General features: G+C 49.8%; 1 protein-coding gene across 1 annotated transcript in view; it reads right to left on the bottom strand.

Moving 5' to 3' along the window:
• Positions 1-237: 237 nt before the first annotated feature.
• phf24 (PHD finger protein 24) overlaps positions 238-26,748 on the bottom strand; it is a 59,333-nt gene continuing 32,822 nt past the window's right edge. Inside the window, exons 3-8 of the mRNA XM_073047796.1 lie at positions 21,160-21,345; positions 16,557-16,635; positions 12,705-12,907; positions 10,904-11,070; positions 3,079-3,180; positions 238-1,232 (exon numbers count right to left, since the gene is read on the bottom strand). Of these exons, the coding sequence (XP_072903897.1) occupies positions 1,136-1,232; positions 3,079-3,180; positions 10,904-11,070; positions 12,705-12,907; positions 16,557-16,635; positions 21,160-21,345 (834 nt within the window). The 3' untranslated portion in view covers positions 238-1,135. The remainder of the gene's footprint in view (positions 1,233-3,078; positions 3,181-10,903; positions 11,071-12,704; positions 12,908-16,556; positions 16,636-21,159; positions 21,346-26,748) is intronic.

Raw genomic sequence — 26,748 nt, forward strand, 5'->3', positions numbered from 1 at the left:
GGAGAGAGAGTCAGTGGGTTGTGGGAGAGGATTCAGTGGGTGGGGGAGTGCCCATGGGGTGTGGGAAGGGATTCAGTGGGTGGGGGAGTGCCCATGGGGTGTGGGAGGAGATTCAGTGGGTGGGGGAGTGTCTGTGGGGTGTGGGAGGGGATTCAGTGGGTGGAGGAGTGTCTGTGGGCTGTGGGAGGAGATTCAGTGGGTGGGGGGAGAGTGTCCATGGGGTGTGGGAGGGGATTCAGTGGGTGGGGGAGTGTCCATGGGGTGTGGGGGGGATTCAGTGGGTGGGCGGAGGGTGTCGGGGGGGGCTTCTGTATAAAGACAGGTTAATAAATGCTGAGGGTTTCTCACAGAGGGAGGGGCTGTGTGCTGTCAGGTTGGAATGCCACCTACCCCAAAAGGCCCTGTAATGTCAGATATTGAGTATGTGACTGACTCACAGCAGAATAACTGAGGCAGTAATGTTCAGTGAGGCTGAGGAAAGGGAGGGTGACTGGCCAATAACCTCAGACTGTCCACTCCCTCCCCAGCCCCATACCCGGAGGGTTGAGGGGCAAAGGTCACCACAAGTGTCTCTTTCCACTGTCGCTTGTGTCCCCTCCTTGCACCGCCAGTGTGTGGGGAACGCAGGGCAGGAGAGGAGTGGGGAGGGGGATGCCGAACTGGGAGGGGCTGCCAGTGAGGAGGAGATAGGGAAGGTGCGTGTGGGAGAGTAATGGGGAAGGGATAGGGTTGGAGAGGGTGAGGGAGAGGGAGGACGAAGGGTTGGAGAGATTGTGGGGCAGGGGAGGTGGAGTAGTGGGAGAGGGAGGGGTAGGGATTATCATGAGAGGAAATGTAATTAGGATGGGGAGTAGGGAAGGGGAAGGGGAGCACTTGGAGGGAATGGAGATGGGGAGGAAGGGCAAGGGTGAGGGGTTGAGGGAGCAGTAGGGAGAGTGGGTAAGTGAATTGGTGGTGGAGGGGTGAAGCTGGGGACGGAATGAGATGGAAGAGGGGTTAGGTAAGGAGATGAGGAGCTGAGAGAAGGGTTGAAGAGGTGAGAGAGGCTGGTGTAGGGTTGAGGGGCTCAGGGAATGGTTAAGGTAACAGAGGGATAAGAAGTGAGGGTTCAGCCTTCAGAGCAAGCTCCCCCGATTTAGGCCAGGGGCTGGAGGTGAATAGCTGCACTGTTGGGCCGGGCAGCCAGCACGTAGATGGCACTTTCCTTGAGGAAGGATTTCCAGTTGACAGGCCTGTGGAGAGAGGAGGGAGAGAGACTGAGCAATGGGGGAGATGGTGAGAGGGGAGAGGGTAGTGAGGGGGGAGAGAGCTGATCAATGGGGGAAGACAGGAGCGAGGGGAAGCAGAGGGAATGAGGAGGGAGAGAGAGACTGATCAATGGGGGAGACCAGGAGTGAGGGGGAGAGGGGAGAGAGACCTGAGTAATAGGGGAGACTGGGAGTGAGGGGGAGAGGACACACACTCAAGGATTCAGGAACAGCTTCTTCCTCTCCACTATCCAATTTTGAAAGGTCCATGAACCCATGAACACCACCCCACTATTCCTCGTTCACATGATTTATTGAGTTTTGAAACTTCTGGGGTTTTTATGTCTTTGCCCTGTACTGCTGCCTCAAAATGACTAATTTCACAATATTTTATTTATTAATAATAAACCTGATTCTGATTATAATTCTGGTTGGTCTCTGGACCATGGGGAATTATCTGTGTAGGGAAATTTCCACTGACCAGAGGTTACCATGGTGATGGTGAGGCTCGGATCTTTCAACAGGGAGCATCATAAGAATTAACTCAGGAGTGTGTAGGAAACAGAGGGGGGAGAGGGAGGAAAGATAGGGTGTAGGGTAAGTGAGGGTGAGAGAGAATGAGAGAGGGTGGGAGAGTGAAAGAGAGGGGGGAAGGAGTGAGAAAGGGAGAGAGTTTATAGAGAGGTTGTGTAGAGAGGGAGATGTAGAGAAGGAGGGAGATGGGAAGATGCCAGGGGAGGGAGTGAGGAGGAAGAACAGAGGGGGAAGGAGAGAGAGAGAGGGAAGAGATGGGGGAGGGGGAGAGGAAGTAGAGGAGAGAGTGGGAGAGAGGGTGAGAGAGGGAGGGAGAGAAAGGGAGGGAGAAGAGGGAGAAAGGGAGAGGGGGAAATAGAGGTGTAGAGAGTTGGGGTGACAGTGAGGAGAGGGGGAAGAGGGGGTGAGAGGGTGTGAGAGAGTTAGAGTGGGGAGGGTGGGGGAGAGAGAGAGAGGAGTGAGAGAGAAGGGAAAGAAAGAGGGAGGGACAAGGGAGGGGGGGAGAGAACAGGACCAAAGATTTGTTCTTGGGGGGGCTATTTATAAATGGAGATGAGTTCCTGATCGAGAGGGTAATTTGTATCTGGGAAATTGGGAAGTGAGGAGTCTTTGATGTGAAACTGCTTCAGTATCCACGAAGGCTGCCTGACCAGCTGAGATTCCAGTGCTCTCCACTTGCACTGATACTGGATCCAACTGTTTACTTCTTAGATTGTTATTTTCTTTGCAGTTTAACAATTAATTATCTGCTTGTATTTTAAGCGATTCTTATATGCACGTAACAGTTTAATACGCCGCTGGAACAGGGCTTCCCAACCGTTTCTGCGCCATGGACTCCTATCACTAACTGAAGGGTCTGAGACTCCGGGTTGGGAATCCCGGATCTAGTGGTTACATTGGTATAATTCTGGAAACTTCTCTCAGTACTGAGTAATTGAATAAATGCTTTCTCATCGGCTAACTCATAGCTATAAATTTGAATGGAATTTTCCTTACCTAGGGGTATGAAAATAGCGGATTGCAGGGCAGCGCCACCTGAATCTTAGTTTTCCCTACACCTGGCTCTCTCTGCCACTGTTTACTCAGGCTCTCCCTTGTTCTATCAACACTTCATTAAACAATTGTGCAGCAGCAAGTTTTGTGCATCTTTCCTGACTTCTGAAATAACTATGGATGGGCAACACCAGCACCCAAAAGTGAGGACGGGTCTCTCCGGAGATTGTCCTGCCTTGGAAAGGGCTTCAGCAGGTTATTGCTGTTGATGGGTGGTGGCCGCCCCTCCCTGTTCTCCACTCACCTGCTCTCCTCTGGGCCCTTGCAGAGCAGGGACTTGTCCTGGACTCTCCCGCGTCCTTTATTTGCTGGGCTTCCCTCCGACATGGGTTCGACGTGGCTGATACTGGGAGAAACAGACACATTGTCACACCCCCTGCTGCATCAGCTCAGCTGACGAGAGGTCACAGAACACTGCTGCACAGAAATAGGTATTTCGGCCCAGCTAGTCTGTACCAATCTATTAATTTGCCTGGTCTAATTGACCTACACCATGGCCTTCCATACCCGTCCCATCCATATACTTACCCTAATTTCTCTTAAATGTTGAAATTGACCCTTCATCCACCACTTGCACCTTCACCGCCCTCTGAGTATAATAGTTTCCCCTCATTTTCCCCTTAAGCATTTCACCTTTCACCCTTAATCCCTGACCTCTAGATAGTCTCACTCAACCTCACTGGAATAAGCTTGCCTGCATTTACCCAATCTAAACCCCTCATAGTTTTGTATACCTCCACCAAATCTCCCCTTGTTCTCCTACGCTCCAGGGAATAAAATCCTAACCTATTCGATCTTTCCCTGTAACTAAGCGCCTCGTCCCAGCAAAAGGATTGCGGGTCCCTCAAACATGTCCCACCATTCAATCATGTCATAATTTTCCAAAATGCATCACCTCACATTGGTGAGTCACATCCGACAGTTGGTCTGTCATATTTACAAAGACAGGACACCTGTGTGGGAGAGTCTCTGCACTGGAAAACCACTGCACTGGGGCAATTCCACTCTCTTGACCTCAGAAGCCCAGGTCCACTGGCTTGAGTAGTCACCACAAACTGGGGTCTTCCTTGGTCGCAATGGATGACCATCTGTGCCTTGTCCTGCCCTTCGCTCTCCACGGGGCGTTGCAGAACCACCTTCCTGGCCATTGGATCTCACTGTAGATCTCATCTGCCCAGTCCGCCAGAGCTGACTTCGCATGCTAGGGCAGTCCCTATCTCACTGGGGTAACAACCGCCTGTCGTAGGGATGTACCAGGGTGTGGCCGCTGCCACACGTAAACAGCTACTTGGAGCCACTGAGTATTGGGTTGGGTCCAAAGGTGAGTGAGCTGCCCCAGACTGGTCATAAAAATTCATACACCAGAGGTGCTACCCTCCCTGGACACGTCATACAGCTCCTCACAGTTATCTGTATTGAAATCCACTTGTCATTCATTGGTCCACTTCTCTAAATGATCCAGATTCCCTTGAATCTAGCCTTCGATAACCTTCTTCGCTACCAACAACACTAAGTTTTGTGTTACCTAAAAACTTGCTGATAAATCTTTGTGCACTCATACCCACATCATTTCTATACAGATATGAATAAGCAGGATAGACAGATGTTGGCCAAACACAGGACAAATGGAATTAGCTTTGATGGCGAGTTAGTCAGCATGGACCATTTGGGATGCTGGACCTGTTTCAGTTCTGTCGTCGGAGGCTGCAGAGGGTTGTAAATTCAGCCAGCTCTAACACGGGCACAGCTCTCCCCACCTTTGAAAGGTGGTGCCTCAAGAGGCAGCGTTCATCATTACGGACCTCCATCACCCAGGACATGCCCTCTTCTCATTGCCACCATCAGGGAGGAGGTACAGCAGCCTGAAGACACACACTCAACGATTCAGAAACAGCTTCTTCCCCTCCACCATCAGATTTATGAATGGCCAATGAACCCATGAACACTACCTCACTATCCATTTTCTTTCTAATTTAAGCAGTTTGACGTTTTTGCACCATACTGCTACAAAACAACAAATCTCACATTATATTAACACAAGAGATTCTGCAGATGCTGGAAGTCCAAAGCAACACCCACACCCTGCTGGATAAACTCAGCAGATCAGGCAGCATCCATGGAGACGAATAAACAGTAGACGTTTCAGCCTGTGATCCTTCATCAGAATCAGAATCAGGTTGAATATCACTGGCAGATGTCATGAAATTTGTTGTTCTGTGGCAGCGGTACATTGCAATACACAATAATAAAAACTATAAATTACAATAAGAAATATATATTGCATAAATATTAAATTAATAATTGTATTGAAGAGAGAGTAAAATCTTGTGAGGTGGTGTTCATGGGTTCACTGTCCATTCAGAAATCTGTTGGCAGAGGAGAAGAAGCCATTCCTGAAACATTAAGTGTGTGTCTTCGGGCTCCTGTACCTCCTCCGTCAGAGGGCACATCCTGGCTGATGGGGGTACTGAATGATGGATGCCAGCTTTTTGAGGCATCACCTTTTGACGATGACCCCGACGCTGGGGAGGTCGGTGCCCATGATGGAATTGGCTGAGTTTGCAGCTCTCTGCAGCTTTTTCCAATCCAGTGCAGAGCCCCCCCCCCCCCCATACCAGACGGTGACACAACGAGTTAGAATGCTCTCCACGGTACATCAGTTCCTCCAGCATTTGTGTTGCATTCTGTAATCTAGTGGTAATAAATCAGATTCCGATCTGAGTCATTCTCTCTCTACAAGAAACCTCTCACTATTTCCTCCCACAACAAATCTCATCTCTAACGATACCACAAGAATCCTTCATTACAGAACCCCCGTCACCCCGGACACGCTGTCTTCTCATTGCTACCATAAGGGAGGAGGTACAGGAGTCTGAAGACACACACTCAATGGTTTACGAACAGCTTCTTCCCCTCCGCCATCAGATTTCTGAACATTCCATGAACTCATCAACACTATCTCACTATTCCATGTTTCTATTTATTTTTGTAATTTATAGTAATATTTTGACTTGTACTGTACCGCTGCGACAAAACGACTAATGTCACCTCAGGTGTCAGTGATGGTAAAACTGTCTCTGATTCTGAATTTATCAGTACAGGTCTACTCCCTCTGCCTTTCTCATCACTAAAAGCTACTATATCTCAGCCAAGTCGGATCAGAGCAGCTAGCATGTTGCCCGTATTAGACGTTGCTGGCTACAAGGAAATGTTGGATAAACGTGGATTGTTTCCTTTTCATCAGCTCCTCTGTCTCTGTCAGAGGTGGCCATCTCTGCCAATCAAGTCTATGCTAGCCTATTCTCCAGTCAGTTTTGCTGTGAGCTACTCATACCACAAAATGGTGGTTATGAAGTGTCTAGTGTGGTAATGTAATGGGTAGTGCTTGTCGCTAGCAGAGCTGAATGTGTAAGTCTCCCCCTGCCAGTACATAGCCTCTCAGACAGCAAGCCTCCTGTAGTGTCTCCTTGCTGGTGACACATGGAAACTGAACTCCTTTCAGACTCAGGTTAAATTACAAAGGATGGGGAGGAGGTCTGGCCCCTGCACACGTGGCATGCAGGCCTACTGGCATGTGGACACACCCTGGTGCTCATGAACCAGATCCCCAGCTACTGGTAAATAGCCCCCACTGCCTTGTGGGCAGCCTCGGGAGAGACAAAGGCTACAGGAGTAGTACACATCAGATCCGGAGTGGAGTCACTAAGATGGCTGGCCGTCATTGACCATCCAGCAGCTCCTGCAGCCAAGCTGGTACCAAATATATTGCTTCATAAGCTTTCCTCAGGGCTACACCGGTGAGGCCGAGAGGGGCACCTTGACGACTGAGCATCTCAGGATCTCCAAACCTTCCACCCAGGCTCGCGATGATGATCGTCATCAACCATTGTCCTTCAAGTCAGACGGATAACTCTTCCAACATCCCAGAGTCTACCACACACCCACAAACTAATGGGAGTTGTACTGTGGCCAATTACTATCCCAATTTACACATCTTTGGAATGTGGGAGGAAACCAGAGCACCCAGGAGAGCTCTATGTGAGAATGTGGAAACTCCGCACAGACAGATCCCAAGGTCAGGATCGAACTTGGCGTCTCTGGAGCTGTGAGCCTGCAGCTCTACCCACTCTCACCACTCTGCTGCAGAGGAGGCCACGGTGGAGTAATGGAATAAATGGCCAGGGTTCAAGAGAGAGGTACTTGCTGCTCTTTTTCCAAATTAAATGAGGAGGCTTCGGAGAGGGTGCAGAAGAGGTTTACCAGGATGCTGCCTGGATTAGAGGGTATGCGCTATAACCCAAGGCTGGACAAAACTTGGGTCGCTTTCTCTGGAGTGGTGGAGGCTGAGGGGAGATCTGATAGAGGCTTATAAGATGATGAGAGGCAGAGTAGACAAGGAGTAAATTTTTATCAGGGTTGAAATTTCTAATACCACAGGGCATGCATTTAAGGTGAGAGGGGATAAATTCAAAGGAAGTGTGAGGGGCATTTTTTTCACAGAAGGCAGTGGGTACCTAGAATGTGCTGCCTGAGGAGGTGGTAGAGCTTCTCCGTGGATTGTCACCTTGTCGTGGTGGAGAAGCTTGTGTGGTCCTGAGATCCTGAGAGTGATGCCGTCTGGAGCTATGCTCCTGGTAGGGTCACCCATGGTGGTAAGGTCGAGGGTGAGGTCTCTGACAAAGAACAATCCAACCAAGACCTCAACAGTGGAACAGCCAATGAAGTTACTTCAAACTCAATGGCTGTGAAGGCGGATGAAGGCTGTAACAAATCCATCAGCTCCAATCGTCGTGGTTTCCATGCCATTGGAATCAGTTGGTTGATTTGTGAAGTATCGTGTGCTTCTTGGAGTGCAACATCAAGTACATGTTAAACAAATACACGCACAGGCGTCTTCGCTCTGTGGGCCACTTCCTCAGAATGAAGACCATCATCCTTGACCTCGAGAGATAGCCACGGTAGAGGGAGAAACATTAGGGAGTTTTAAGAGACATTTGGAATGTGAGGAAAATGTGTAGGCAGAGGAAATTAGTTTAGTTGGCCATTTGATTACAAATTTAATTGGCTCAGCACAACATTGTGGGCCAAAGGGCCGTGTGCCTGTGCTGTACTGGTCTGGTCTATGTTCTATGCTCTAAAATAGTCTCGTCTTCCATTGACATCGGTAAAACCAAATTTGGAGTACTGTGTACAATTCAGAACCTTGATATAGTAAGGGTGTGTTGGTGCGTGGCCAAGTGGTTAAGACATCAGTCTAGTGATCTGAAGGTTGCTAGTTCGAGCCTCGGCTGAGGCTGCGTGTTGTATCCTTGAGCAAGGCACTTAACCACACATTGCTCTGCGACCAGTGCCACACTGTATCGGCCCTTGCCCTTCCCTTGAACAACATCGGTGCTGTGGAGAGGGGAGACTTCCATACAACTTTGCCCAGGCTTGTGCTCTGGAAACTTTCCAAGGCACAAATCCATGGTCTATCGAGACTAACAGAGGCTTACATAGGAAGGGTGGACAGGATACAATAAAGATTCACAAAGATGTTTCCAAGGCTGGGGGGGTGGGGGGAGGCTGAATTTGAAGGAGAGACTGGACAATCTGGGAACGCTGCCAAAAAGCACGTACCCCCAGGCTCAAGGACAACTTCTATCTCACTGTTAGATTATTGAATGATCTAGTTAGGCCTTGTACCTTATTGTCTGCCTTCTGTTGTGATGAAATGATCTGTATGGAAGGCACATAGAACAAAGTTTTTCACTCTACCTGTAACAATAATAAACCCATTTACTAATTCACCCTCTGGACCACGGTAACTTCTTCCTCTCAATGTGTTGATCTAAATGGTTTTATCTAAGAAAGGATGTGCTTGTATTGCAAAGCACCCAGAGGAGGTTCACAAGAATTATCTCTGGAATGAAAGGGTTACCATGGTGAATGTTTGATGGCTCCAGACATGAACTCACTGGAGTTTAGAAAAATGATGATGGGGGCGGGGAGGATGATCTCATTGAAACCTATTGAATATTGAAAGAGTGGATGTGGAGAAGATGTTTCCAATAGCGGGAGCGTCTAGGAGCCGAAGACACAGCATTAGAATAGAAGGATGTCCATTTAGAACAGGGTTTCCCAACCTTTTTTATGCTTTTGATCGATACCATTAAGCAATCTGGACCCCAGATTGGGAACCCCTGATTTAGAACAGAGATGAGGAGGAATTTCTTTCACCAGAGAGCAGTAAATGTGCAGAATTCGTTGCCACAGCTGGCTGGAGGCCAGGTCATTGGGTCTATTTAAAGTGGAGGTTGATAGGTTCTTGATTAGTCAGTCTGTCGAATGTTAAGGAGGAAGGCAGGAGAATGGGATTGAGAGGGATAATAAATCAGTCATGATGGAATGGCAAAGCAGAATGAAGGGCCAAATGGCCTAATTCTGCTCCTATGTTGGGTTATCAGGCCTTGACGGTATAGCAGTCTTCGTCTGCTTAGGGATTTGGAGCCTTGGAAATCTCTGCAAACATCCTGCGGGCGAAACACTCTCACTCACTGGAACCTGAAGGGAAATGGAATCATCCCTGAAACTTGGCAGCACAGTCTCACTGCTCTCATTGACTTGGAACAGGACTGTTAGAACTACCACAGCTTATTACAACATTTCAGCTCCAGCTGTCTCATAGCACACCCACTAACTTTCATAGAACATGGCACAGGCCTTCAGCCGTCAATGTTGTGCCTAACCACTTAAATTAATAATCAAATGGTGGTGGAGACTCAGTGGGCCAAATGGCCTATTTCTGCTCCTGTGTCTCATGGTCTTCCTTCCCTCCAATCACATGGCCGTTTTTATCTTTTTCTGGAGCAGTGATGGTGCCTTTAAACCGTGCGTGGCCCACGAGCAGAGTGTGAAAATGCTGGCAGGCTGTTCAGTGTCATTACTGAAGCCAGGGGGAGCCTCGTGTTCAATTATGTGAGACTGTAGACATTCTGTAATTATGCAAATTGATGCATTAGGGGGTCAGGTAAACAGTCTCTGCAGCAGCTCTGGGTGTCCCACTGAGCCTCCTTGGTACTCATTAGCTTTTTTAATTACTGGAAGTACTCAGCCAGCATTAGAGTTCAAGAGCCCTGAGGTAATATGCAGCTCAATAAAACCCTGGTTAGACCGCACTTGGAATATTGTGTTCCGTTCTGGTCGCCTCATTATAGGAAGGATGTGGAAGCTTTAGAGAGGCTGCAGAGATCTGGCAGGGTGATGCCTGGATAAGACAGCATGTCTTATGAGGATGGGTTGAGTGAGTTAGGGCTTTTCTTTTTGAATCAAAGGAGGAAGAGTGGTGATTTGATAGAGGTGTACATGATGAAGGGGCATGGATTAATTGATTTATTTATTTAGAGTTGCAGTGTGGAACTGGGCCTTCTGGTCCAATGAGCAGCAGCACACAGCAACCCACCGATTTAACCGCCGCCGAATCACAGGACAACTTACAATCAGCAATTAACCTTCTCACTAGAATGTCTTTGGACTGTGGGAGGAAGCCCACTCACAGGTGGAACGTACAAACTTTCTTACAGAGGTCGCTAGAATTGAGCTCTGAACTCCGATGCCCCAAGCTAACTGTGATGCTACCGTGGTGCCTAATTGAGTGGACAGCCAGAGTCCCTTTCCCAGGGTGGAAATGGCTCATACGAAGGGCCATAATTTAAGGTGATGGGAGGAAAGTATAAGGGGGACGTCAGACGTAACTTTTTTTTTTACACAGAAAGTGGTGGGTGTGTGTAACACCCTGCCGGGGGTAGTGTTAGAGGCAGGTAGGTCAGACACATTTAAGAGACTCAGATAGGCACATGGATGTAAACTTCTACGTTCTAATATGAGAGAAAACTAGGTAACCCGGAGGAAACCCGTGCGGTCATGAGGAAACGTGCAAACTCCTTACTGGCAGTAGCGGGTTACTGGCATTGTGACAGCGTCATGCTAACCCACTACGCCATTATATTAAAAGCAATGTGATCTGATCAAGGTTTGAAGCTTCCTACCGCCGCCCCCCCTCCCCAAACTCCGGATGCAGCAGCTCTCACCTGACACTGCAGGACTGCGAAGCCTTGGTGTTCTTGCGGAACCAGGATTGCTGGGCTCTCTTACACTCGGCAGCTGTGATCAGGCCATCCCGGTTCTGATCCAGGCTCCGGAAGATGCTGCGAGCCCGCTCGCGTTCCTTGGCAGTCAGGAGGCGCAGGAGGGAGTTCTGGAAAAACAGATGGCAGTGTTGGGCTTGAAACCTTGGAGTCAAGGTCACTTGGAGCCCCCACGGGGTTCCAGTTCAGAAGGCAGGTGTCCAGACCACGACCAGTTAGGGCAGGTGTGGAAATGGTTTCACAAATGATGACCCCCTTCCTCCCTCCTCATATCTTCTCCCACCCTCCCCATCTTAATATTAACCTGGACCAGCCCCAGAGTGCCCTCACAAAGGAAGCAGAACAGCACCTCTTCTTTCTTAGAAGTTTGTGCAGATTCAGGATGTCACCAAAAACCTTGACAAACTTCGAAAGATGCGCAGTGGAGAGTATCCTTACTGGTTGCATCAAGGCCTGGTATGAAAACACCAATGCTTAAGAGCAGAAATGTGTACAAAAAGTGGTGGACACGGCCCAGCCCGTCATGGGTAAAGCCCACCCCACCACTGAGCACTGTCACAAGAAAGCTTCAACCTTCATCAGGGACCCCCATCATCCAGGGCAAACTCCCTTCTCACTGCTGACATCGGGCAGGAGGTACAGGAGCCACAGGCCCCACACCACCAGGTTCAGGGACAGTTATTCCATCAACCACCAGGCTCCTGAACCAGAGTGGATAACTTCACTCACCTCAACGTACTTTCAAGGACACTTGGAATATAGTGTCCAGTTCTGGTCACTTTACAGGATATGGAAACATTAGCATGGTGCAGCGGAGATTTACTGGCATCCTGCCTGGATTAGCAAACCATAAACAAAAGAGATCCTACAGACGCTGGAAATCCAGAGCAACACACACAAAATGCTGGAGGAACTCGGCAGGCCAGGCAGCATGTATGGAGAGGGATAAACAGTCGACGTTTTGGGCTGAGACCCTTCTTCAGAACTGCAAATGAATGGGGAATAAAGAATAACAAGGTAGGGGGAGAGGAAGAAGTACAAGCCAAGTGAGGGGGAAGGTGGGTGGGTGGGGTAAGGGTGATGAAATAAGAAGCTGGGAGCCGACAGATGGAAAGGGTAAAGGGCTGATGAAAAACGGAATCTGATAGGAAAGAAGAGTGGACCATGGGAGAAAGGGAAGGAGGAGGGGCACCAGAGGGAGGAGATGAGAAGAGGTAAGCAAGGAGCCAGAGGGGAGAATTGAAGAAGAGGGAAGGGTAGGGGGAAATTGTCTGAAGCGTTTGCCCCTCCCCTTCCCTCTTCTTCAATTGCTATTAGGTTGAGGCTACCCAGATGGAATAGGATGTGGCCTCGACATGGCAGAAGAAGAGGCTGTGGACCGACATATCGAGATAACACTGGCGATAGGAATTAAAATGCTTGGCCAACGGGAAATCTTTCTCTTGGTTGATGGAGTAGGGATGCTTGACAAAGCTGTCCCCCAGTCTACACTGGGTCTCACCGAAGTAGAGGAAGCCACATTGAGATACAGCAGACGAGCCTAACAGATTCACAGGTGAAGCGTTGTCTCACCAGGCAGGATTGTTTGAGGCCCTGCGTGGAAGTGAGGGAGGAGGTGGATGGGCAGGTTGTCCGCTCGCAGGGTTAAGGGACAGGAGGGAGATTAAGGGCGAGAGACGAATAAACAAGGTGATCTGAGGGGATCCTCTTGTCGTATCCCGAGCCTTGGGCCTGGCCCACCTACCTGTGAGCGGGTTCTCTGTAGCAGCAGCAGGGTCTCATGGTACAGAAAGTCTGTCCACTCCATCTGGCCCTTCTTGTCGCCATCCAGGGCTGTGAACTGGGCCACAGCCAGCTCCTCCATCTCCTCGTTCATCTGCTCATCAAAGAGCTGCTTGTGGACAAAGTGCTTGAAATGGAGGAAATCGTCCGAGGTGAGGCAGGACTCTGAAAAAGCAGGAGGTGTTCCAGCATGAGTTGTGTAGGGAGATCTCCACAGCAGCATGTGGGGGATGGAGGGACGGAAGAGAGGGAAGAGTGGTTGGGAGATACTGGGCATTAGGGATGGTGGGAGGGAGATCCTAGCGAGGGAGGGAACGAGAGATGGAGTACGGGAGATATTGGATGAGGAAGGGAGAGAGATCTTCTCGGACATGGATGAGGCCACTTGGAGCTAAATCAGGAGGCTCCTCGCCTCACAAGATGTAGGTCCTCATGAGGAGGGTATTTGACCTCCTTCAGAGAGGCAGATCTTTGAAGCGGTATCTGACCCCCACCCAAGAGTCAGATCCTCGGACATTTGCTTCCACAGGGATAGACAAGACCCTTGCATGGAAGGAGATCACCGCTGGCTGTGGTTACAGATAATCACACTGCCCCCCAGTCAATCCAATTCGGAATTCGGAATCAGCCCCGGAGAGCGGGAAGTGCTGGTAAGGAGACAAAAATGAGCTTTATTTGTCACACGTACATCGAAACATCGCAACGTATAGTGAAATGCATCGTCTGTGTCAAATCAGATCAGTGAGGATTGTGCTGGGCAGCCCCAAGTGTCACCATGCTTCTGGCCCACTACTCACTAACCCACCCACACGTCTGTGGGACATGGGAGGAAACTAGAGCGTCGGGAGAAAACCCACATGGTCTCGGGGAGATTGTAGGGTGATTGAATCCGATCGTATACCTGACACTGTATCAGCATCGTGCTATCTGCTCTGTTACCCTGCCACCCCTGGTGAATCTGAGCAGGTAAGGGGGGAAAGTATAATGAAATGCAGTGGGGGATGTGGTGGGGACACAGCCAGCAACACCAGTCATTGTGTGGATGGACCAGTCACCGTCCCTTTTCAGTTTCAGAATCTGAGTGTAGATGGCAAGGCCAGCATTTATCGCACCTCCCCACCTGACCCTGGGGAAGATGGGGGGGGGGGAATGATATGCCCCCTTGAACAACCGACGTCCTTCTGTAACTTAGTTATTTTGAGATATCAGCCTTCGAGCTATGCTGTCAGCAACCTATCTGTTTAACCCTAGTCTAATCACTGGACAATGACCAATTAACCTACCAACCAGAACATCCTTATGGGAGGAAACTGGAGCACCTGGAGGACATCCCCATGGACACAGGGAAAACACACAAACTCCTTGCAGATGGATTCAGAATTGAACTCCGAACTCTGAACTCTGACAACCTGAGCTGCAGTAGCATCACGCTAACGGCTACGCTGCCGTGGTTAAGGTTGGTTGGGTGACTGAGGTGTACTGTTGAAAGTATCCTGACTGGTTGCTGTTCCTTTTCACACCTTGTGGCAGCTTTTTTTCCCCATTTCTGTAGCACCTGGCGGTTTTTTACGAGGCCGAGTTGCTAGCTCAACACTCAACCCCGCACAGATAGAAAGCGCTCGTAGGGCCGGCCACATTCAAACTCAGGTCAAAGTCTGGTGCTGATGTCACTACACCACCGGGCAGCTAATCATGGTCTGGTATGGAAATGCAAATGTACAGGAGCATAAGAAGACGCAGAGAGCAGTGGACTCCCCCAATACATCACGGTCACACCCCTCCCCACCGTCGGTCATGTCTCCAGGAGACACTGCCTCAAGAAAGCAACATCCATCATCAAAGATCCCCACCACCCGGCCAGGCCATCTTCTCACAGCTCACACGGGCAGGAGGGACTGAATCCTGAAGTCCCACACCACCACCCGGCCACACCATCTTCTCACAGCTCCCACGGGAAGGAGGGACTGAATCCTGAAGTCCCACACCACTACCCGGCCACACCATCTTCTCACAGCTCCCACGGGAAGGAGGGACTGAATCCTGAAGTCCCACACCACCACCCGGCCACACCATCTTCTCACAGCTCCCACGGGAAGGAGGGACTGAATCCTGAAGTCCCACACCACTACCCGGCCACACCATCTTCTCACAGCTCCCACGGGAAGGAGAGACTGAATCCTGAAGTCCCACACCACCACCCGGCCAGGCCATCTTCTCACAGCTCCCACGGACAGGAGGAACTGAATCCTGAAGTCCCACACCACCACCCGGCCAGGCTATCTTCTCACAGCTCCCACGGACAGGAGGAACTGAATCCTGAAGTCCCACACCACCACCTGGCCAGGCCATCTTCTCACAGCTCCCACGGACAGGAGGGACTGAATCCTGAAGTCCCACATCACCACCCGGCCAGGCTATCTTCTCACAGCTCCCACGGACAGGAGGGACTGAATCCTGAAGTCCCACACCACCACCCGGCCAGGCCATCTTCTCACAGCTCCCACGGACAGGAGGGACTGAATCCTGAAGTCCCACACCACCCGGCCAGGCCATCTTCTCACAGCTCCCACGGACAGGAGGGACTGAATCCTGAAGTTCCACACCACCACCCGGCCACACCATCTTCTCACAGCTCCCACGGACAGGAGGGACTGAATCCTGAAGTTCCACACCACCACCCGGCCAGGCCATCTTCTCACAGCTCCCACGGACAGGAGGGACTGAATCCTGAAGTTCCACACCACCACCCGGCCAGGCCATCTTCTCACAGCTCCCACGGACAGGAGGTACTGAAGCCTGAAGTCCCACATCACCACCCGGCCAGGCCATCTTCTCACAGCTCCCACGGACAGGAGGGACTGAATCCTGAAGTCCCACATCACCACCCGGCCACACCATCTTCTCACAGCTCCCACGAGCAGGAGGGACTGAAGCCTGAAGTCCCACACCACCACCCGGCCAGGCCATCTTCTCACAGCTCCCACGGACAGGAGGGACTGAATCCTGAAGTCCCACACCACCACCCGGCCAGGCCATCTTCTCACAGCTCCCATGGACAGGAGGGACTGAATCCTGAAGTCCCACACCACCACCCGGCCACACCATCTTCTCACAGCTCCCACGGACAGGAGGGACTGAATCCTGAAGTTCCACACCACCACCCGGCCAGGCCATCTTCTCACAGCTCCCACGGACAGGAGGGACTGAATCCTGAAGTCCCACATCACCACCCGGCCAGGCCATCTTCTCACAGCTCCCACGGACAGGAGGTACTAAAGCCTGAAGTCCCACACCAGCAGGTTCAGGAACAGCTAATTCCCTCCAACAATTTGGTTGTTGAACCGACAGCAAAACCCTAATCACTACCTCAGTACAGCAGCACTATCACCACTTTGATCACTCTGCATATTTTTTTTGTTCTAATTGATGTTTTCCTGTGAATGCTGTTGACCTGACGCTCTGAGCCTGTGGTGCTGCTGTGAGGGAGTTTTTCATTCCACCTGTGCACACACGGACTCGTGCAGGTGACAGGAAACCCGACGTTAATGAATAAACTCTTCTCAGGATCCTGATAATAATGCAGAGTTTGTCTTTGAAACGTCGGTTAAAATCGATACCTGCACCTGGCTGGAAGCCCGAGAAGAGTTTATTCATCATATAAGCCGGGAAAGCACCAGATCCTATTTCAAACACAACTTTGACTTTGAGTTTGAGGGTTCTAAATTATTTCCGTTCTGCCCCCTGATGAGGAATGCGTTAAGCCCAGGGGGTTTGGTGGTGGGAGAAGGGGTCAGGGCTCAGGACACAGACAGACCTGGGATGACCCTGCATTGACGGAAGACTTCCTTCAGGCTGAACATTTCCTCCTCGGTCAACAGCAGGTTCACGTTATCCTGGCAGGGAGACAGAAAGGGACGGAGGGAGTGGGGGAGGAGGGAGATTGGGAGAGAGGGGGAGAGAGTGAGCAAGAGCGTGGGGAGGAAGAGGGCAAGAGGGATTGAATGGGGAGGGTGAAGAGGAAGGAGGCAGGATGAGAGAGCACGAGGGGAGAGGTTGTGGGGAAGAGAGGTGGAAGGAGGAAGGGAGAAAGAGAGGAAGGAGAGAGAAGGTGGAAAGGGGAGGGAGAGAGGGGTCAGAAAGGGGGAGAGATGGAGAAAGAGAGAGAGAGAGTTAAGACATGGCTGGCATTGAGGATGCCAGTGTTACCTCTCTTTGCTAGGCACAGTGCCAGGAAGACAGACCCCACAGAGAGCCCAGTGTGGAGACTAGGCCTCCACAGGCACATTGAGAGGAGCCATTTGGTCACTCGAGCACACTTCCGTAATGTCACCTACACTCCTAAAATCAGTCTGGCACCCCTACCTCATTATGGGGGGACCATTCCACCAGCCGGCAACCAGTGGGTACCAGCCTCAGGACCAGGTGGGTACCTTGGCACCACTGCTGGAGGGACCGACCTTGGTTGGATAAGAAGAGAGATCTCGACCACCACATCTGAAGTCGTGCTGGGATCCTTGAATGTCATCTCTAACCGGGCAGCCCAGAGAAGACTCACAAGTATGATTCCAGGAATGAAAGGGTTAATGAAAGAGGAGCATTTGATGGCTCTGGGCCTGTACTCACTGGAGTAAGAAGAATGAGATGGGGTCTCATTGAAACCAATTGAATATTGAAAGGCCTAGACAGAGTGGATGCGGAGAGGATGTTTCCTATATTGGTGGAGTCTAGGACCAGAGGGCACAGCCTCAGAATAGAGAGACATCCATTTAATACAGAGGTGAGGAGAAATTTTTTTAGCCAGACTGTGATGAATTTGTGGAATTCATTGCCACAGATGGCTGTGTAGGCCAAATCATTGGGTATATTTTAAGTGGAGATCAATAGGTTCTTGATTAGTAAGGGCATCAAAGATTACAGGAAGAAGGCAGGAGAAAGGGTTTGAGAGGGATAAAAAGGCAGCCTTGATGGAATGGCAGAGCAGACGATGGGCTGAATGGCCCAATTCTGCTCCTAGATCTCATGGTCTTTTGGTCACTCCCTCTGGAATAGCCCATGTCAGTGGATCACCAGCCAAGTGGTATCAGTTCCTCGGTCAGCAGAAGGTTCCGGTATCCTGAGGGGGAGATAGCGAGAAGGGCTGGGGCCATGAGGGACAAGCAACAGGGTGGGGGTGAGATACCCTTCTCTAATTACCCCGGTGGGTGGCGGAGAATGAAAATCTCAAACCTCTGCTGCCTTCAGGCTATGACTGCTCATGGGGAAGTTCTCGGAGTAAACCTCAAGTGAAAACTCCAGAGCTGGAGTCCCTAAGGCAGTCCTACGTTGAGTTCAACGCTGACTGGCATCTCCTGCAATGCCACTGGTGCCAAACTGTAATGGTCCCTGCTGTTCCTTTGCACTCATCAGCAGCGAGGAGAGGGGGAGCCTGTTAAACGGGCAACAGCTCACTCTCCATATCGAACAGCCCAGGCTTGTGTATCACATAGACAGCTAGGACACAACAGCCATGGCTGACAGGACCTCAAGGGCGGTGGTGATCTGCCGTTACTCTGGTGACAGGGCTCCCACAATGCTTTTGGGAAGGGGACAATTCAACTAGATTAGGCTATTTGAATATTATATATTGATATGTAGAAACCCAGCACAGTACAGGCCCTTCCTTCCCAACCAGTCTGCGCTGCCCAACCACACCCACGTGATCAATTAACCGACAGACTGGTGCGTCTTTGGAAAGTGAGAGGAAAGCGGAGCAGCCACAGGAAACCCGCAGGGTCACAGTGTGAACGTACAAACTCCTAACTGAACACGGGATGCTGGCACTGCAAAGCATAATGCTAATTGCTAAGCCACGATGCCACTCCTGTTGAAGAAATCCCCTCATTCCACCTGCACTGTTCAATCAGATCATTTTACCTCTGCCCCACCGTGAGTTCGAGCAGTCGCTCCCGTCGATGCTGTTGGAGGATATTATTGAAATTCTGAGACCTATGGATTGAACTGTGGACTGTACTTCAAACTAACTGGAGTTCATATTGGTCTCCTTCAGTTTCCAGTGTTGTCGCTCATTCGTTCTTGTTGCCAGTTAGCGTGTTGAGGGTTGGGGGGTTTGATGTCTTTGTTGCCGTTTTCCGTGTGGGGCAATCTGAGGGAGGGGGGCTGGGGGACTGGGGTTTGCGAGTTTTTGTTTCTTTTATTGTGCGAGGGGGGTTTGATTTCTTTCCTTCAACAACTTCCGTGGTTTACTTTGTTCTGTGGCTATCTGGAGAAGGTGAATCTCAGAGATGTATACTGCATACATACTTTGATCATAAATGAACCTTAGAACCTTTGATTTTCCAGCCCTAATCCCAATCGTAGGATTCACTTAACGCCTAAATCGAACATGGAACACAGAGTGGTACAGCACAGTGTTACGAATGAGGAGCAACTCTGATGGGCAGAAGGGTACAAAATCGCCAATGCCCACCCCCCCCCCCCTTATGAGAATCGCAAGATCGCTATTATTTCGGGTCTGATACCCAGGAAATGAGAGAGATACACAGCATGTCAGGAAATGAGAGAGACAACGCCAGAATACACAAGGTGGAATGTCTCCTATTGACAAAGAGAGAGATTACTGCTATTGTCTCTTGAAGGAGGAATTGTGTATTGAGTACTGTACTATTCATTAAAAACCCCTCAGGGGGCAGCCAGAGTGGTCTGGTTGAGGGATTGCATCATCCCAACCTGACTGACACCTGAGACCCCGAGAGTGGGGTTAAAAGTGAGGTCTGGGGAAACACCCCTCAGACGCACCAGGAGAGACGCTACTAGACCGGTGGGGGCTTGTGTGTGTGTCCACCCTTGCCTGGGTGACGAGTCCTCCACGGAACGGTCTAGCTAAGGGACGGAGACGGATCAAGATCATAAAAGGAAAGTTGGCAAGTTAATAGCTGTTACTGCTTTTTCTCTCTTTCTCTCTCTCCAGCAATTGCAACACAGTGATCAACAACGACTGCAGCCTGCATGAACTGAACTGAACTTTATATTTCCATCGGACAATTCATTATCCCCTAGACAACGATAGAGCTTATTTCTTATTGATTATTATTATACCCGCACTTTTAGGTTTAGTATTGATGACGTATACTATCTGTATATTTGCATTGATATTATTTTTGTGTATTTTTACTAATAAATACTGTTAAAAATAGTATCATCAGACTTCAACGGATACTCCTATCTTTGCTGGTAAGACACCCAGTTACAGGGTTCGTAACAACAGAAACAGGCCCTTCAACCCGCAATGTCTCTGCTGATCATGATGCCACTCCAAACCCACCCCTTCTGCTGCATATTCATCAACTGTCTCTTACCTGGTGCCAATGTATCTTCCTCCCCCACCACCCCTGACCACCCATCTCTTGTACCCACTACTGTCTGTGTAAAATAACTAGTCCCACACGTCTCCTATGCCCTTAGTGTTTGACACTTCCACCCAGGGAAAAAGATTCTGACAATCTAACCCATCTATGCCTCTCATCACTTTATAAACCTCTACCAGCAATCCCCTCAGCCTCAGAGGCTCAACAGAAATCATCGTGTGTTCGGTAGCATAATGCTCTACTGCTCCAGGGAATCCCACAACCTTTGCACCTCTGATTTCTGAATTCACTCCCTGTTTAGAAAATAGTTCACGCCCATATTCCTCCTACCAAAATGCATGACCACATCCCGACACTGTATTCCATCTGCCCATTCTCTCTCAGTCTCCCTGCTTCCCTAACACCACCTGCCCCTTCGCCTATCTACGTATCACCCGCAAACTTGGCCACAAAGACATTGATTCATTTTTCTGCTGCTGCAAAAAGAACAGAAGCATTTCTAGCCGGGGTCTGCCTGCCCACTGCAGTGAAGGAGAAACTCTTCGAGGCATCTGCTCACATTAACACTGGACACACTAACACCAGCAGACTGGCCAACATGGACAGCACCTCCATCACGATAAAGCAGCACCAACTCTGACGGATAGGTTAGTCACCCGGATGCCTAACTCGTGTCTGCCCAAACAGATCTCTGCTCCCAGTTGAATGAAGGCCCTGGTGGGCGAAGGAAACGCTTCAAAGATAACATCAAAATCACCTTACGTCTAAAAACTGGGAAGACATTGCACTCAATAGATTCATCTGGAGGAAATCTGTCCAAGAGGGAGCTGAACTACATGAGAACAACCTCCGCTGTGCCGCAGACAACAAGTGGCAGCTGTGTAAGGAGAGACTGAAGCCCCACCACCAACCACAGTCACCACTTACTCGTGCCCACACTGTACCAGGATGAGTGGATCTCAGATTGGCATCTACAGCCTCCCGAGGACCCGGCAGTTGACAACCCGTCAGGAGAGCTTCGTACTCTACCTGAGAGATGACATTACTACTCACACAGTACTGGCAACTCCAGCCCACAGCCGTGTGCGCCGTCTCCTTCAGCTCCTCGATGCCGCCGGGGCCGAGCTGGGCCACCCGTTGCAGGCAGCCGTCGTGGAAGACCCGGGTGCAGGTCCGGCAGGGGTATAGCTCGTCGGCCGTCCACACCTCGCAGATTTCACACATCTCATCATTGGTCACCTGCAGAGCGGGGGGGGGGAGAGCGGGCAGACAGGTGGGGAGGGAGAAGGGAGAGGGGGTAACCAGGGGAGGGGGATGGAGGTGAGAGGGGGAGAGGGAAGGGGGAAGGAGGTGAGAGGGGGAGAGGGAAGGGGAAGGAGGTGAGAGGGGGAGGAGAAGAGATGGTGGTGAGGTTGGGAGATGTGGGGGTGGGGGATAGGAGTTGGGAATTATTATGTTTAATGGATTTTTTGCACAGTTTGGCTTCTTTTGCACATTAGTTGTTTGTCAGTTTGTTGGTCTCAGCCTATGGAGAGTTTTTCATAAATTCTATTACATTTCTTTATTTTCCTGTAAAGGCCTGCAAGGAAATGAATCTCCTGGTTCTGTATGGTGGCACCGACACAGTTTGATAATAAATCTACTTTGACTATGATTAGCCTTCCATTTTTCTTTCATCCTTGTGTCTATCCACCAGTCTCTTAAATGTCCCTAATGTATCTGCCTCCACCACCACTCCTGGCAGCACGTACCACACACTCACTACTCTCTGTAAAAAACATCCCTCCAAACACAATGTTCCCTCTGAGGTGTGTGGACACACACACATCTTTTTGCTACCAGCTCACAGGGGAATTTAAGCTGCATGCAAGAGGTTCTCACCCTCTACCTCGCTGGCAAGTTAAGTATATTTCACGATTGTACAGAAACAGATTTCCTTTTGCGGACAGAGTTGACAACATGGAGTTTGCGATGATTTGTCTGCAGATTTTAGAATTGGCTTATTTATACTGTTATTATTGAAGAAATTATTGATTCACTCTGTCGAATTCCAAAGAAGCAAAGGGCGCGGAGTGCAAAAGAACTGCTTGGTCATTTAAAGTGGAATGGCTTATTATCCTTAGAATAGCTTCAAGTTTACTTCAACTTAAACAATCAGTGAGCACGTGTTGTTGTCACTGAGCAAGATATCGCACAGCACAAGGTTTTTGCACACACTGGTCATTACAAATGAGAGGAAACAATGTCTTAGCCATTTCCACCCTGGGAAAACGTTCCTGGCTGTCCACTTGATCTCTGCCTCTTATCACCTTGTACACCTCTATCCAGTCTCCTCTCATCTTTCACGTCTTTACGTACGTTAGCTCGGCAATTGTTTAAACCCTTGATAATGTGTTCCATGTTCCCACCCCTTCCCCCAACCTCCTCACTGGGACGGACAAGTGGCGATCATCTCTGCCGCCAGCCTCTGCAACCCTTTCAATAAGTCTTACCTCTTCTCACAGGAGGGGTATGGACATTGTGTAGGCAGAAGAGATTAGTTTATTTGGCCATTGGATTACTAATTTAATTGGTTCAGCACAACCTTGTGGGCTGTTAATAACTCATCAGCTAATAACTCATCAGGGTGATTGATAAGTTCGTGTCCTAAGGTAGAAGGAGATGAGTTATTAACTTCAAAACTTTCTGCATAATCACTCAAAGAGTTGAACTGCATGTGTATGTAACGAGAGCTGTATAACTCATCTCCTTCTACCTTAGGCCACAAACTTATCTAATATTGATTGGCACCTGATTAGTTCCAATGGTTTAGATGGTTTGTTAAGTGTGTCCAGGATGGATTCCTGTCACAGTATGTTGACAGGCCAACTAGGGGGAATGCCATACTAGATCTAGTATTAGGTAACGAACCGGGTCAGGTCACAGATCTGTAAGTGGGCGAGCATCTGGGGGACAGTGATCACCGCTCCCTGGCCTTTAGCATTATCATGGAGAAGGATAGAATCAGAGAGGACAGGAAAAATTTTAATTGAGGAAGGGCAAATTATGAGGCTATAAGGCTAGAACTTGCGGGCGTGGATTGGGATGATGTTTTTGCAGGGAAATATACTACAGACATGTGGTCGATGTTTAGGGATCTCTTGCAGGATGTTAGGGATGAATTTGTCCCGGTGAGGAAGATAAAGAATGGTAGGGTGAAAGAATGATGGGCGACAAGTGAGGTGGAAAACCTAGTCAGGTGGAAGAAGGCAGCATACATGAGGTTTAGGAAGCAAGGATCAGATGGGTCTATTGAGGAATATAGGGTAGCAAGAAAGGAGCTTAAGAAGGGGCTGAGGAGAGCAAGGGGGCATGAGAAGGCCTTGGTGAGTAGGGTAAAGGAAAACCCCAAGGCATTCTTGGAGATAAAAGTGGGAAGATGTGCCTGGAGGCTGTGGAAGTGAGCGAGGTCCTCAATGAATACTTCTCTTCGGTATTCACCAATGAGAGGGAAGTTGATGATGGTGAGGACAATATGAGTGAGGTTGAAGTTCTGGAGCATGTTGATATTAAGGGAGAGGAGGTGTTGGAGTTGTTAAAATACGTAACATTAAAATATATTAGGACGGTCTAGTCCATTGATCCTTATTCCGGGTTTTCCTGTTTTCCCTGGTTCCATTGGGTGCCTTAATTGAGGCACCTGATTCTCATTTTGGGCTGGCTCCATAAATAGCTTGAGGATTCTGCTTGAGGTGCCTTGACTGTTCCCTTCCTTCTGAAGCCCTGCCTATGCCTGTCCATTGGCCCAGCCCAGCGCTGGAGATACTTCATCCTGTGCTGGACCGTCCCCATCTGAATCCTCAGCAGTTTACTTTGGCAAGTATCCTTGGCAAGGGTCCTGGCCCTCTGCTCCAAGGAGGTGTCCTGGCTCTGTACCCAAGAGCTGAGCAAGCTGAGTCCAAGAGCTGTGTCCTGCCCAGGCCAAGGCTCTGTGATTCCAGCCTCCCAAGACCTAGTCAAGGCTTTGTGTCTCGTCCAGTCCTGTAGCCCAGCCACGCCTTGACCTGTAGCCACGTCTTGTCTTAGCCTAGACCTGGGTTCTGGTTCCGAGTCAAGACCCAGGTTCCGGGTCCTTATCCAGGCTCTGTTCCGAAGTACCGCGATCCCTGTCTGAATCTGAGTTCCGTGTCCTCATCTAGTCCCAGTTCCTCACCCAGCCCAGGAATTCCTCGCCCAGTCCGATGCTGAGGCATCTTGTCCTGTCGTGTAACCACGTCCTGTCCTTGCCGAGATCCTAGTCCCGTGTCCTTGCCTGGATCCGGGTTCTGAGCCAGAGTCATGACCCAGGCTCCCAGTCCCTGTCCAGTCTCTGGCTCAGAGTCCTAGCCCAGGCACCTAGTTCCAAGTTCCTTGTTCTGATCCCGCTTTCCTCATCTCAGTCTTAGCCCTGGCCCTGAATCCTAGTCTCATCCAGAGCCTGTGTGTCAATGTCCAGCATCGTTTCCTCCCGACTTCCCTTGCTTTCTCAATAAACCTCAGCCTGTCCTCTGTACTTCAGCATCTGTGTGTTGCATTTGGGTCCACCATCAACACCCCCTTATGACAATAAGTCCCCAGGGCCTGATGGAATATTCCCCAGGCTGCTCCACGAGGCGAGGTAAGAGATTTCTGAGCCTCTGGCTAGGATCTTTATGTCCTCATTGTCCATGGGAATGGTACCAGAGGATTGGAGGGAGGCGAATGTTGTCCCCTTGTTCAAAAAAGGTTGTAGGGATAGTCCGGGTAATTATAGACCAGTGAGCCTTGCATCTGTGGTGGGAAAGCTGTTGGAAAAGATTCTTAGAGATAGGATCTATGGGCATTTAGAGAATCATGGTCTGATCAGGAACAGTCAGCATGGCTTTGTGAAGGGCAGATCGTGTCTAACAAGCCTGATAGAGTTCTTTGAGGAGGTGACCAGGCATATAGATGAGGGTAGTGCAGTGGATGTGATCTACATGGATTTTAGTAAGGCATTTGACAAGGTTCCACACAGTAGGTTTATTCAGAAAGTCAGAAAGCATGGGATCCAGGGAAGTTTGGCCAGGTGGATTCAGAACTGGCTTGCCTGCAGAAGGCAGAGGGTCGTGGTGGAGGGAGTACATTCAGATTGGAGGGTTGTGACTAGTGGTGTCTCACAGGGAACGGTTCTGGAACCCCTAATTTTCATGTTTTTTTTTATTAATGACCTGGATGATGGGGTAGAAGGGTGGGTTGGCAAGTTTTCAGACAACACAAAGGTTGGTGGTGTTGTCGAAGATTGCAGAGAGACATTGATAGGATGCAGAAGTGGGCTGAGAAGTGTCAGATGGAGTTCAACCTGGAGAAGTGTGAGGTGGTACACTTTGGAAGGACAAACTCCAAGGCAGAGTACAAAGTAAATGGCAGGATACTTGGTAGTGTGGAAGAGCAGAGGGATCTGGGGGTACATGTCCACAGATCCCTGAAAGTTGACTCACAGGTAGATAGGGTAGTTAAGAAACCTTATGGGGTGTTAGCTTTCATAAGTCGAGGGATAGAGTTTAAGAGTCGCGAGGTAATGATGCAGCTCTATAAAACTCTGGTTAGACCACACTTGGAGTACTGTGTCCAGTTCTGGTTGCCTCACTATAGGAAGGATGTGGAAGCATTGGAAAGGGTACAGAGGAGATTTACCAGGATGCTACCTGGTTTAGAGAGTATGGATTATGATCAGACATTAAGGGAGCTAGGGTTTTACTCTTTGGAGAGAAGGAGGATGAGAGGAGACATGATAGAGGTATACAAGATATTAAGATGAATAGATAGAGTGGACAGCCAGCGCCTCTTCCCCAGGGCACCACTGCTCAGTACAAGATATTTAAGGTAAATAAGGTAAAATTAAAGGTGGCTTTAAGTTAAGGGGACGAAAATTCAAGGGGGATATTAGAGGAAGGTTTTTTACTCAGAGAGTGGTTGGAACTATTTTTGAGTCTGGTGTTTCTGGAGTGGATGCTACATAGCCTCCTCCCTGATGGGAGTGGGACAAACAGCCCATGAGCAGGATGGGTGGGATCCTTCCTGATGTTTCTGGCCCTTTAACAGCACCTTTCTGTGCATCTGAGGCAGAAACTTCTCTTTGGATGGAGCAGCCTGCACTGGTGAGTGAGTGAGCCTGAGGTACGTGTGGGGGTGGGATGCAGCGAAGGAACCCCAGAGAGAGACAGATCGATGTTTCCCACTTCCTCGGGTAATTAGGGACTTGTTGATCATGCATCTGTAAACATGGAACTGCGTGAGGCCCCGGTTAATTAGAACGCTGAGACATCATCTGACAGACACCAGCACCGCAGGTCGCTGCTTCCCACAGAGAACCTCCTCCGCTTCACCCTGCAGTTCACACAGAGAAGGACTGTCAACAACATGGCCTCCAGCCCTGACACTGACTGAGAAGCCTAGGTAACACGTCACTGTAAATCAGGCTGGGGGTCAGTCCGTGGGCTGCCGGGTGGCAGTGCGGCACGTTGGGCCGGAAGGGCCCGTTCTACGCTGTCTCTCTAAATAAATACAAATTTAAAAAAATAAATACTGCTCAGTGTGTGAGGTGCTGGGGTGCATGCCTGGGCTGTTAACACTCTGCAGAGACAAGGGAGTGCAGACAGAATC

This window comes from Hemitrygon akajei, chromosome 6 (assembly GCF_048418815.1).
Source record: "Hemitrygon akajei chromosome 6, sHemAka1.3, whole genome shotgun sequence".
In the NCBI taxonomy this organism is placed as follows: Eukaryota; Metazoa; Chordata; class Chondrichthyes; order Myliobatiformes; family Dasyatidae; genus Hemitrygon; species Hemitrygon akajei.